The sequence below is a fragment of the Denticeps clupeoides genome, chromosome 13 (assembly GCF_900700375.1).
Source record: "Denticeps clupeoides chromosome 13, fDenClu1.1, whole genome shotgun sequence".
In the NCBI taxonomy this organism is placed as follows: Eukaryota; Metazoa; Chordata; class Actinopteri; order Clupeiformes; family Denticipitidae; genus Denticeps; species Denticeps clupeoides.
Genome location: NC_041719.1, coordinates 21307159 through 21320241, shown reverse-complemented (window position 1 = coordinate 21320241; position 13083 = coordinate 21307159). Strand labels below are relative to the sequence as shown.

Below are 13083 nucleotides of genomic sequence, written 5' to 3'. Positions count from 1 at the left end.
AGTGGGATTTGAACCTGGTCTTCTGGTTCATAGGCAAGTGTGTTACCCACTAGGCTACTACCATCCCACCGGGATGCAGTTACATTAATGTGGACTTCAACTAACCTGTGTAGTTGTATTCAGTTCTGGCAACCGCCACATGCCTACGGGTTCATTTATGATGGTTCCTTTGTTGTTTCCCCAGTTTTGGCCCTTGTGCTGTTTATTTTGTGTTTCCCTAATAAAGCCCATTATTCCCGATGTCACATCTGTGTGCTTCGTTCCTCCCTCAGTCCGTGGTCGTGGTGGCCTAGCGGTTAAGGAAGCGGCCCCGTAATCAGAAGGTTGCCGGTCCGAATCCCGACCCGCCAAGGTACCACTGAGCAAAGTGGTACCTTGGCAAAAGGGTGGTAGTAGCCTAGTGGGTAACACACTCGCCTATGAACCAGAAGACCCAGGTTCGAATCCCACTTACTACCATTGTGTCCCTGAGCAAGACACTTAACCCTGAGTTGCTCCAGGGGGGACTGTCCCCTGTAACTACATTTACATTTACAGCATTTATCAGACGCCCTTATCCAGAGCGACCGTCCCCACACACTGCTCCCCAGGCGCCTATAATGGCTGCCCACTGCTCACTCAGGGTGATGGTTAAATACAGAGGACAAATTTCACTGTGTGCACCATGTGCTGTGCTGCTGTGTATCACATGTGACAATCACTTCACTTTGAAACACTTTGAAACAGATCAATACTGGGGGGACAGGTTTGTAGGGTGGCATCTGAGAACATGGTGGGAAAAACCGCTATAATGATGCTCACGCTCTGCGATCAGTGGTTCCGTTTGGTTGGACCCAGTTCTTCACATCGCTCCAAAAGCACACATCTCGGTCATCTAAACCGGCGTATGAGCCAGGATCAGCCAATAGAAATTCATGGTCCTTGAACGTTCTGCAATTGGCATAATGTTGTAATAATGTCAGCGCACGAGTAATTGTTTCATACCGTGTCTAAATGTTCCTAATAATCATGGCCACAATTTATCCATGTACATTTCAGAAGCTTCTAAATATGTTCTAAGTCTCCAAGCTGCCGTCGCGACTGCTCTGACCCTGTATATTTTGGTTTTTGTCTTTTAAACTTATTTCTAACAACTGTACACCGGCAAATCCACCATCACTGAGCGCATTAAACACAGAAGAGACACTCTTGTTTCTATTAGTATACAATGAATTTACAACACGAAGAGTTTAACTGCTCCGGATCCCAGATGGCCCCAAAGGAGGACGGCAGGCAGGAGGCTGAGGGCTCTACCTAGCATCCTGCTCGCCAACGTCCACCGAGACATGGCTGAACCTAGCCTGTGCCGAGTTCTTCTCGGTCCACCGCATGGACAGGACACGGGACTCAGGGAAGACACGGGGAGGCGGCGTGTGCTTGATGGTAAATAACAGCTGGTGTAACAGTGCGAGCGTTGTTCCTCTCGCACGCTCCTGCACACCCAACCTGGAACTACTGACCATCAAATGTCCATCATCAGTGCCATCCCACCGAAAGCGGACACGGACACTGTCCTATGCCAGCTGCAGGTGGCGCTCACACAGCACCAGACACGGCACCAGACACCAGTGCCAGGCTCAAACCAGCAGCGGCAAACCTGCCCCACCTGGCGAAATGACACTACAATAAAGGACGGTTACAGGGCACAATCTCGTCCACCGTCCACGCCGCCATCTTCCTCATGCCTAAATACAAACAAAGGCTTAAACAGGAAGTTCCGGTTCAGAGGGAGGTGGCACGCTGGACGGACCCATCGGTGGCCACTCTTCAGGACGCACTGGATGACGCAGACTGGAACGTGTTTCGTAACAGTTCCGGAAGCATCAGCAAATATACGGAAGCGGTTGTGAGTTTCATTGGTAAACTAACAGACGACACCGTTCAGAAAACGATCGTCAGAAGCCGTGGGTGGATAAAACCATCTATAACCTATACCTATAACGCGGGGCTGGCTTCCGGGGACATGGGACATACAAGGCTGCATCGTACAGCGTGAGGAAAGCGGTGAAGGAGGCGAAGCAGCGCTACGGGAAGAAACTGGAGTCGCAACTCGAACAGAGGGACTCTAGGAGCCCGTGGCGGGGACTACGGACAATAACGGACTATAACAACAACAATAACAACATTTATTTCTTATATAGCCCATAATCACATACAGTATGTCTCAATGGTCTTGACAGGCCCTACACTTGACCCTTCTGCACACAAGGAACAACTCCACACAAACAAAACTCTAGGAGAGAGAATAAAGAAAGGAAGAAACGTTGGGAAGGAGTGATACAGAGAGGGACCCCCTTCCAGGGTAGAGTGAGCCTGCAAATGGTGCAGGGCTGGTGATTATTTGTCCAATACGAGAAACAGTTGTAGAGTCCTACAGTTGTAGAGATGGACAAGTCTAGAGTGTAGTCCAGTGTCATGGTCTAGATTACGTGTCCATTATGATGCTACTGGTCCACTTGAAGATCCCTGAAGCTGTAGTTGTTACGGTGGTGCCAACATCCGATCCGACGAATGCGGACGTGTCTCTGCTGCACCAGGGCCAGGAAGATAGTGAAGGACCTCAGACACCCCAACAATGGACTCTTCTCTCTGCTGCGATCTGGGAAGTCCAACACAGAGAGAATGAGGAGGAGCTTCTTCCCGCAGGTTATACAAGCTCAGTACAACACTACATAGGACAGAACTCTAATACACTCCAGCACTTTCACTTCCACTTTCAATCACTTCTGGACTCCGAATTGTTTACTCTTTTTTTATTCTTGCACAATTTTTTTCACTTTTTCACTTCATACCTTGTTGTCACACATATTTTATGTTTTATATTAAAGACACAAAACTGTAATATTTGGTTATGTTTGCAATATTTGTAATACTGTGGTCTGTACAGTCGCTAAAGCATTTCACTGCATATCATACCGTGTATGACTGTGTACGTGACAAATAACATTTGAATACATATTTTACTTAGATATTCGCTATTTTAAATATGTGAAATGAAATTAAGTGTACGTTGTATTAATTATTCTATATGTATTATTACATTTCTCTCTTTTTTCTTGCTGTCGCAGCGTATGTGTATGAGGAGGCCGTCGCAGCGGTGGTAGTAGCCTAGTGGGTAACACACTCGCCTGTGAACCAGAAGACCCAGGTTCAAATCCCACTTACTACCATTGTGTCCCTGAGCAAGACACTTAACCCTAAATTACTCCAGGGGGGGACTGTCCCTGTAACTACTGATTGTAAGTCGCTCTGGATAAGGGCGTCTGGTAAATGCTGTAAATGTAAATGTAGAAATGAGCCCGGCTCCTTTTACTTGATCTCTGCCATTTCGGAGTTGTCACATACTCTCATCTCAATCGTGTTGCGACGGGCGAAGGCCGTTTTTTGAACCATTTCATCGCTTAATCGGGATTAATCCGCTGGAAATCCACGGTTGTGTTAAACGGAGCGTCTGCTGCCCGCCTGCGGCCGAGGTGGAAATGCACACGTGGAATATCGGCCAGGCCGCGAGTGACGGACCTGCGGACGAATCAGAAGCGCGGAGTTTGACGTCATTGGGCGATTTCCACCAATGACTGGTGCGACTGGGCGGGCGTAAGTAAATACTGAGTAGAAGTCTCGCATGGGCAAGGAACGGAACCGCTGTGTGGTTTGGAGCAGGACTTTTAAAAACTGTAAAGTGCGAAAACAGTTTAAACCAGAGCCTGAAACTAAACGTGCAAGATGGAGAAATTCACGAAGGAAGATCACAGTTAATACTCTTATTTTCGGAAGACAACTGAAGGAAAAGTTTGTAAGAGATTCTCTTGGTGCGAAGGTAAGATGTTTCTTTGTCGGTTTCTTTCCTGCAGTTGTGAAAGAGAAGGAAAAAAGATGAAAAGATGAATGCGGATGTGGGTGGAGAAATGAAAAAACCTTTTATACTATCAAATATTTCTCAGATTGCTTGTAAAGCTCCTTCCTCTTAGAAATAAATGCATGAAAAATAAAGCAGGTTTTCATCAGGATTCTGCTGATGATGATGATGACTCTCGTGTTGAAGAGGGGTCGCCATGGTGACACCTTCACCGAATGTCACCTACCAAATAAAGATGTCATTTCCCTCATGCAGCAGTTGATTGAAAGGTTGTGTATAATTATATCTTTAGAACATTGAAGTCATGACTGTATTTTATGTAATAATAATATTTACTACAATGCAGTTTGGAGCAAAGCAAAGATCACATGAAATCTGGAACAGAAGCTGTGGAATGAGATGTAGGAAACTGCATCTCTGTCCTTTTTAGTCTGCAGTGACAGTCTTTATATAAATGTCAAGACAACTCCAGATATTTCATTCACTTTCAACCAGGCTCAACGTTCTCTCCAGACATGAACACAGCGTCCCTCTCAGCTCTCGTCTGTGCTAATTAATGAAAATGAATTCGCAAGGACACAAGATGAAAGCGTTTTAGAATGGAACCAGATGTTGGACCAGGTTCTATCTACAGTGTTCAACCAACTTTATTTGCAAATGGTGGGAAACTGCAGTTAACAGCAAACACGTCGCAGTAACATCTGGTCAGGACATGTTGGAGACATTCGAACAGCAGAGGACCGTCAATCAGTTCATTCTCAAGCATGAAGTATACTAGGAAACCATTTATTAGCAGTAAAGAGTTAATATAAGTTATATCATTTTGACATGGGGATGATTAAGGGGCACATGTGGTGGCCCCAGATATTATAGAGCATCGCCATATTTCTGTTGTGCTCTGGACCATTTGAACCTCATATCTGGTCGTCCACGGTGGACAATCCAGCATTTCTCATAAATCACTGAAAGAATTTATTATGGAAATTTTTCTAACATTGCTGTTATGACTGGTACTGTATGTATTCACCAATGGCAAAGCATTGCAATAATTTAATGAAAAAAATCCATTACAAAGTAATCATTGAGAACTGAATGCTGACATTACAACAATGCATAATATAAAATATACATTTATCTCATTGATAAATGCGCATTTGTGGTGGGATCGTGAGGGTGCTATATGAATCCTGAACGGCGATTTCACTGCAGGAATGCACCAATGTATGCAATGCAATGCTGTTCTTATGGATGTTCCTACATAACAATTACAATAGAGCTGTAATCAAACCAAATAACATCCACATTCAATATATATTCATTGTTTAACTGTTAGATGGTCTGGTTATCATTTGGGTGATCCAGGAGGATGATTTCTCCTTGCTGAGCAATTTGTGAAAATGTACATTGTAAAAAGCGCTGTATTAATCAAATTTGATTGATTCTAAAAGTTTGCTTTGGTTCAATGGAACTTTTTAATGACATTTAAAATGGAATGACATTTAATTTATTACGGTAATGTCAATACCAAAGTACATAATTCTAATTTCAAGTATTAAAATTGTTCTGCATTCTGTAATGACCTTAAACATTTTAAACTGTATTCCACACTAAACCTTACTGACAACTGCAGTCCTTTTAATACAATTATCCTAACAGTCAAGATGATAATATAATAGCCAAATACACCCAGCCTAACGTAGGTTAACACAGTCCCAACAGCACAGTCTTCCACAGCAAATCTAAAATCCAAAATCTCTCCCAATGTTACTAAATGTTGTAAAAAAATGCAGTCATGGTGAATAAAGAAGCCCGATAACTGCAATATGGCGAGCTTCTATTGGCCCACCTGATTTCTTCATATCGAAAAATGAGTACCGCGTTTGTTATTGCACACAGAACCACTTTTATTGATGTGTTGCAGGGAAGCAGTGAAGCATCATGGGAAGTTTCCAGGGCCACGCATTGCCTGGCAGCTTCTTCTTGATTGTGGCACAGTGGTGGGCGGTGAAATACTCGTTGTGGTACGCCACGCGCAGGAAGAAGAGCGCCAGTGCTGGACGCCTGGCCACGAGGACAACACAGCGCTGCCTGGAGGTGATAGAGGGAGCTGCCATACTGTCCTTTTCAATCATTGGTGAGGAATTACGATCATTACGGTCATTAACCTTAACGCTTAATGTTAGAAAAGTGTGCACTTTAGAACTAGACCTGGTTATTTTATGAAAAATTCTCCACTAGTTTGAAGAATATACTCCACTTATCCACTAAATACTCCACTAGTACCAAGATCATTTTAGAGGGTTTTCTAATAATCATGAATCTTTTAACATGATAAACTTGCATTAGTGAACACAGTATGCTTCTAATGGGTTTTTCTCCCTCTCACATAATCCACAGTATGGTGGTGGGTACCAGAGTCCAGGGCAGGGACACACCCTTGGTGGGACATAATCATAATCACATTCATTAACTGCCATTTCCATCATTTTATTTGATAAAGATTATAAGAGTAGTTTTCTTTATGATTCAGCCTGTGAATGGTAGTTTTGCGGAATTTTGTAGAATATTCCAGGGGGACATCAGGACAGAGATGTAGCATCACCGGGTGGTGATTTGTCATCACAGGCATGCTGGCGGAGCAGTTCGCGGCAGGCGGGCCAAAGCTACGTCTCTACGACTATACTGAGCATCACTGGGAGCAGCTGAACAACTGGCAGCATGCCACCATGTACCTGTTCTTCGCCCTGTCCGGAGCCACCACCCTCACCGTCCACACCACCGAATTCGCCCCCCTCGCGCTGGACCGCCTGCTTCTTGCTATCGCCTTCTTTGCTGAAGGTGAGAGAATTACATTTACAGTCAGTAGTTACAGGGACAGTCCCCCCCTGGAGACACTCGGGGTTAAGTGTCCTGCTCAGGGACACGATGGTAGAAAGTGGGGTTACCCACTAGGCTACTAATCATGCATTCATTTTCATTAATTAGCACAAACAGTTAACTGAAGCCAGAGCTGAGAGGGACGCTGTGTCCATGTGTGGAGTGTTGGGCTGCACATCTCCTCATTCCCAGAATCACATATGGAGTGAACTGGACTCAAATTCTGCGATCTTTCTCCTGCAGGCTTCCTGTTCCTCTATCACCTGTATGGCAGAGACATGCTGGATGTTCATGTCCACCAGCTCCTTCTGTATGCCATCTTTGGTGGAGCTCTCATCTCCTTTATGGAGGTGTTCCACAGGGGGAACATCCTGCTGGAGCTTCTGCGCACCACCCTATGCCTGCTGCAGGGCAGCTGGTTCTGGCAGGTTTGTGTGAAAGTGTGGGTGGAAACAAGAAGGTCCAACTGACCTTTTTGCATGATTAAATCTAGTCTTTAAAGCCAATTAAATTAAATGAGAATTAAAGGTTAGACTGCTAGACTGTGGGAGTGGACTTGTAGTGGACCTGAGTGGACCATGGGGGTGGACTTGTAGTGGACTGTGGGAGTGGACTTGTAGTGGACCTGAGTGGACCATGGGGGTGGACTTGTAGTGGACTGTGGGAGTGGACTTTGGATCAGTAGAAAGTTGATCATTTGAGAACATAAAAGCTGAACTGATAGCGTCCTCTCGTTTCCTGTCCCCCTCAGATTGGCTTTGTTCTCTACCCACCCAGTGAGGTGAAGTGGGACCTGCAGGACCACAGCAATAAAATGTTCATCACAGTGTGCTACTGCTGGCACCTGGCCTGCGCCCTGGTCACCGTGGCAGTACTGTACTGCACAGTGTGCTGGTACGTCTCGTTCCCCTGCACACCATCACATCACACTCATCCAGCAGCTGCTCATTCTACCTTCTTCTGTGTAGCGTTATACGTACCAAGCTTAAGAGGATACCACCTATGGAGATGGGCCTTCTCAAACCCAGGGAGAGGGAGGGGGAGTCAGAAGATGAGGTCCTATAAGAGCTCATGGAAGATTTCATTCTTACCATCCATGACTCCAGCGAAGTTGTGAGATAAGGAGATCGATGGAAAATTGTTAAATAAAGCCATGCCTCCTGTTTTTATTTTGCTTTTTTTTTTTTTTTAAATTCATTTGAAACATTTCTGGTCCCGTGCGTGCTTGTACATTTTTGAATTAAAGAGCTGTTGTGGGTCGTATTGGTGGATGTGTTGCCAGCCTCAGGAGGAAAATTCAGCCAGTAGAATGCTGAACATTGATACAGTTCATAGAATCTTCTGCCACAACAGATGAGATCTAACAAAAATGTTGCTTCTTTTTTAGTTTTTTTAGTTTTTTTTTTAAAGCCACACATGGATTTCATGAATAGGTGACCAGTTACAACACAGTGCATCTCAGTTGCTGTTTATGGGGTTGTGTAGCTTTGCATTTGTGTGGATGATAAGATTGTTCCCAACTCTATAATGACAGTGTCCATTTTTAGACAGTGTCCATTTGAACATGGCCTCCAGATTCGGCAGAAATTAGTCTGACTGAGCATGTACACAATAAGCCAGTGGTTTTAATGTAATGATTAGTGTATATGAATTTATTGTCTGTCTGTCATGTATTTAATCGCTTTTCAGCCATTTAATCTGTTTATTCCTTCATGAATTTTTTACAAAAACTTTTGAAGACATCAAATGTTGTGTAGGTGTTTTTACTATGATGTCATAAGGGGAAAGGTTACCTCCCGTTTCTCATGCTTTTTCCACCCAGAGACCGACCACCATGGCTTCCAAACGTGAAGAATTCCAGTTGCTCAGTGTTTGGATGTAAAAATGAGCACTAATGTATGTTTTTTAGTTCCGTCACGCAAGACTTTTTTTTTTTTTTTTTTTTTTGCAAAAATGCCTGTCTGCTCCAAACATTGTGGTTGGTGGACAGTGTTGATAACGTCATTCCTCGAATGTCCCTCAACTTCTATAGGCCGCTCTCCTCCTCTTTAGTATTTAAAGCAACAGACACCAAAACGGCGCGTCCTGGAAAATCTCATTGTCGGTCTGGATCAAAGGGGCTGGAAAGAGACTTTAGATACAGTATTAGGGGACCAACAAGACCGAAATAAAAGCCAAAAAATATAATATGGTTATATTGTATTAAATAAGCATTTTATGCTAAGCAAATTCTAGACCTATAATCTCAGAATTGCAGCGTCTTAAAGGTAAACTACTGTGAGAATTTGAATGACTTATGAAAAATATTTCTCTGTGCCCCTTTGGCTGACATCATATGAATATCCCTGTTCAGCAATTTAAACCTCTGTATGATGTACCTGTTTTTGTGCTTTATGTTGCTCTATATTTATATAGTTTTCAGTGCACGGTATTGAAATAATTCATGTGTGTTTATATTCTGGTAAAAGAAATATCTTCCCAACTCACAGCACCAACGTGCCTGACTCCATCCTCATTAACAGTGGAACCACATTTCAAAAAACCAGCGGTAATACACCAGGTCTCCCCGTGGGAACGTTTCTCTGTCCTGACATCAAGATTCCTGACATCAACTCTCCACTTCAAATCTGTCTCACACAACCTCCTGCCCTTCATTACATTCAGCATTAATAAGTCCATAACATCTGGTCTCGTCTGGCCTCTGGGCCTTCACCTAGAATCATTCCAATTATTCCAATCCCCCAGATATTTCCAATTTTCCAGATATCTATAATATCTATAAGATATTAGAGATATCTTCTCTCCAATATCTCACTACGTTACCCAGAACAACGTTCAGGACCCAAATCAGTCAGGTTCTCTCCACAGACACCGTGACAGAAAAACTACGTCATCAACCCTCATCCGGGATCTCATATTTCTGATCTTGCTCGCTCGGGCTGATTCCTTCTCTACAACATTAGGAGGATCAGCACAAGCTACTCAGATACTTACTAGTCATCTCCAAACTGGATTACTGTAACTCACGCCTGGCTGGTCTTCCTCTTAGCACTACTCGACCTCTCCATCTGATCCAGGTTTTCAACCTTCCCAAATTCTCCCGCACCTCTCCACCGCTGTGTTCCTGTAGCCGCTCCAATCAGATTCAAATTACGGATGCTGGCCTACAAAACCAAGGAAGGGGTCTCTCATCACTCCTCGCTCTGCACCTCGATCTCTCTGATCCTCCAGCGCTGCTCGACTGGTACCAGCATCTCTCCAGGTACTAGGAAGACATTCATCTAGACTCTTCTCCTTCTTTGGAGATGAGGTGGTGGAGTTATTAAAGATCTTCAAAGGCTCAAACTAAAAGCCCTCCTGTTTAGGAAATACTTTAAACAGCATTCATACACATATTTATGTGTTTGTATAGACATTTTAAAGTTGGGTTATGCATTATTAAACTAATTGTATTTGGAGATCAGGTCCTACTGAACCAAATGAGCATCATAAAGCTCTCATCAGATAATATTGTAAATGTACAATAAATTTCTGCAAGCACAGGACGTTTGTATTGCACGTACAGGATCAGGTTCCACGGGGCGGTTCCACCTGGAGCTCTGACGTGGTGTGACGTCACACGCTCTCCGCGTCTGGGGACGTCTGTCGGGTCCTGCTCGAGTTATGGACAAACTTCGGGCGGTTCTGAGCGGCCGGGATGAGAGTACTGATCAGCGCGGGGTTATTGAGGTAACGTGGACTTGAATAAAAGCGCGGGAGATGAATGAATATGAATGAATATGAATGAATATGAAGGCGGGTTTCATCTCCACGCAGACCGTGAACGAAGCCTCCACCCTGGGATGGGGAACGCGAGTTAAGGGCTTCATCGCCTGCATGGTCCTCGGACTCGGCTGCTCGGTTCTCGTGAGTTTAAACTCCATCAGTGTCCTGTAGACCAGACCTGCTCTGCCTGGGAGAGTCGCGGCACCTGTTCTACCGGCTCCAAGGAATGGAGAGTCTCATCCACGTGTGTGTGTGTGTGTGTGTGTGTCTCACTTCTCCCAACAGGGGGTGGGCTGCCTCTTTATACCAAAGATTGGAATCACTTTGTTCATTGTGTTCTACACCTTTGGTAACATCTGTTCCCTGGCCAGGCGAGTATCTCCTGTTTCGACCAGGCCGCTGCAGAGCACCATAATGAAATCTTTACGCGATCTTTTCATTTCTCATATCAGCACCATGTTTCTGATGGGTCCCGTGAAGCAGCTGAAGAGAATGTGTGATAAGACCAGAGCTTTCGCCACTGCAGTGATGTTGGTGGGTTGCCGAGTCCCGACTGTCCTGTATTAAGTTTTGTAATAATAGGATTACTTTTCGTACTTTTTACGATTTGAAATAAATATATAGTATTTGACCATTGCTTCAGGATCTCCCTCCGCAAATGTTTTTTTTTTTTTAGATTTTTCAATAAACTACTGATCACAGCAATATTCCATTTGTCAGAAGAACTTTTCTTAACTAAAATTCATCAATGGCATCAATAAACTACAGAGCTAAAAATAATCCAAAAAAAAAACTTTAAATAAATTTTTGGCCTCTTCCAAATAAATAGACATGCATTTTAAAACGCAGACTGTAAAGAAATAAGTTTCAAGACTTCCAGACTATTATTTAATGGGGGGGATGGGGGGGTCATGTCAGGAAGAATTCTCCATACCAGATCGGTTGTGGTAGGGTGCTAGTGGAAACTGAACTAAAGATCAGCTCTTACTGATGATATTATACAGAAGTGCCCATGGACTATGATGTTTGCAGATGATAATGTGATCTACAGTTTTGAGTATACTGTTTTTTACAAAGTTTATATTCATAATCAGTACTTGAAGTTTGTCAGAATTTCTGGGTTTTTGAGCCTCTTGAGGATTGACCACAAGTTCTCATTGGATTAAGTTCCATGGAGTTTCCCAAAATTTCAATGCTCTGTTCCCCAAGCCACTTAGTTATCACTTTAGCCTTATGGTACGGTGCTCCATCAGGCTGGACAAGGCATTGTATGTTGGGGATGACAAGGAGCCTTAGAGGAACCATAAGTGTTTAATGTTTCAGAAACAAAGTCTGAGAGTTGAGGTTATGTAGGTTTTGACCTACATAAGGAATGACACTGGATGCTGAAGGTGGAGCTACCAGGCAGAGAGGTGAGAGGACATGCTGGTGGTTGGTGTGAAAGAGCAAGATGGAGCGAACCATGGGAAATGGAGACATTGATTCACTGTGGCATCTCCTTATGAGAACCGTTGAAAGTAGAATAGGGGTTGGACACCCCAGCTTTCTGCCTTCTGTTTTATAACGAATTGCACTTTTAACATTAGAACTGTGGTTGTAATAATGATGTACAATTTTTTTTTAAACAGACATGCCTGGTGTTGACCCTCTGTGCAGCTTTCTGGGTAGGTTTATCCATATCTGAGCTAGTGTACACAAAAGAAAGGAATTGGTCATTAAAGCAGCTCTTATTGTTTTATAGTGGAAGATCTTTGGTCTTGCTCTCCTGTTTGTCATTCTTCAAGTAATTGCATTTGTTTGGTGAGTGATTGCAATAGTTCTTAAGAAATGTAATTTATGTATATCTTACAATTGAATTTGTGTTTTTTTCAGGTATGGCTTGTCGTACATCCCATTTGCAAGGTTGGTGATGTGAAGTAATGCAGTTAAACCTATACTGTAATCAGTGGACATTAAAGAATGGCCATTCTGCTATAAGCAGTTATACTTGATTGTTATACTTAATTATACTTACTACATTTTGTATTCCTCAGGGATGCAGTACTGAAATTTTTCTCCATGCTGTGCAGTATGTGTATGAAGTAGTGGCTCCTGAAAAGCTTAGCCCATTAACAGCTGGAAGAGTCTGGCCTTTCATTGACACCCAGGAATGAAGACCACTCATCACTCACATTTTAGTTCATGGAAAGTCAACAACCATATTATTTTTTTTTATAATATCAGGGTTGTGTAATATATTACATTGTTGTATTGTGTTTCTAAGTGTACAGTTTGTGTAGGAAAATATGATTGTCTGTATTTTTTATACAATTGTTATTGTTTTAATACAGAATATTGTTTTGCAAGCATATATAAATAAACAAAAGTGCTGTGCTGACTCTATCACTGAATCCATAGGTCCCTAGTTTACATATTTAGAGAACAGTTTTAAAACACACTGTATATGATACTGTGCCTAGATACAGTATCATATACCAGCCTGATTGTACATGCACTATGAAGAAAATGGATGCTTAATCAAGCCTGAGGAAGACAGAATGTACGAT

General features: G+C 43.1%; 2 protein-coding genes across 5 annotated transcripts; both read left to right on the top strand.

Annotated features, from left to right (window-relative positions):
* The first annotated feature begins 3666 nt into the window (after nucleotides 1-3666).
* Nucleotides 3667-7837, top strand: tmem45a (transmembrane protein 45a). The gene is made up of 6 exons (XM_029001522.1): nucleotides 3667-3856; nucleotides 5817-6029; nucleotides 6521-6733; nucleotides 7016-7200; nucleotides 7524-7666; nucleotides 7741-7837. The coding sequence occupies exons 2-6, from the start codon at nucleotides 5834-5836 to the stop codon at nucleotides 7835-7837; spliced, it is 834 nt and encodes a 277-aa protein (XP_028857355.1). The 5' UTR covers nucleotides 3667-3856; nucleotides 5817-5833.
* Nucleotides 7838-10387: 2550 nt separating this feature from the next.
* Nucleotides 10388-12919, top strand: sft2d2a (SFT2 domain containing 2a). Of its 4 annotated transcripts, none has more exons than XM_029001319.1 (8): nucleotides 10388-10501; nucleotides 10589-10678; nucleotides 10823-10908; nucleotides 10990-11071; nucleotides 12166-12201; nucleotides 12279-12320; nucleotides 12410-12439; nucleotides 12571-12919. In XM_029001319.1, exons 1-8 carry the CDS (start codon nucleotides 10436-10438, stop codon nucleotides 12688-12690), a joined length of 552 nt encoding a protein of 183 aa, XP_028857152.1. In that variant the 5' UTR covers nucleotides 10388-10435; the 3' UTR covers nucleotides 12691-12919. The 4 variants fall into 4 exon arrangements, with proteins under 4 accessions (XP_028857152.1, XP_028857153.1, XP_028857150.1 ...); XM_029001320.1 differs by having other exon boundaries at nucleotides 12279-12337; nucleotides 12571-12727; XM_029001317.1 differs by having other exon boundaries at nucleotides 10823-11071.
* Nucleotides 12920-13083: the final 164 nt, after the last annotated feature.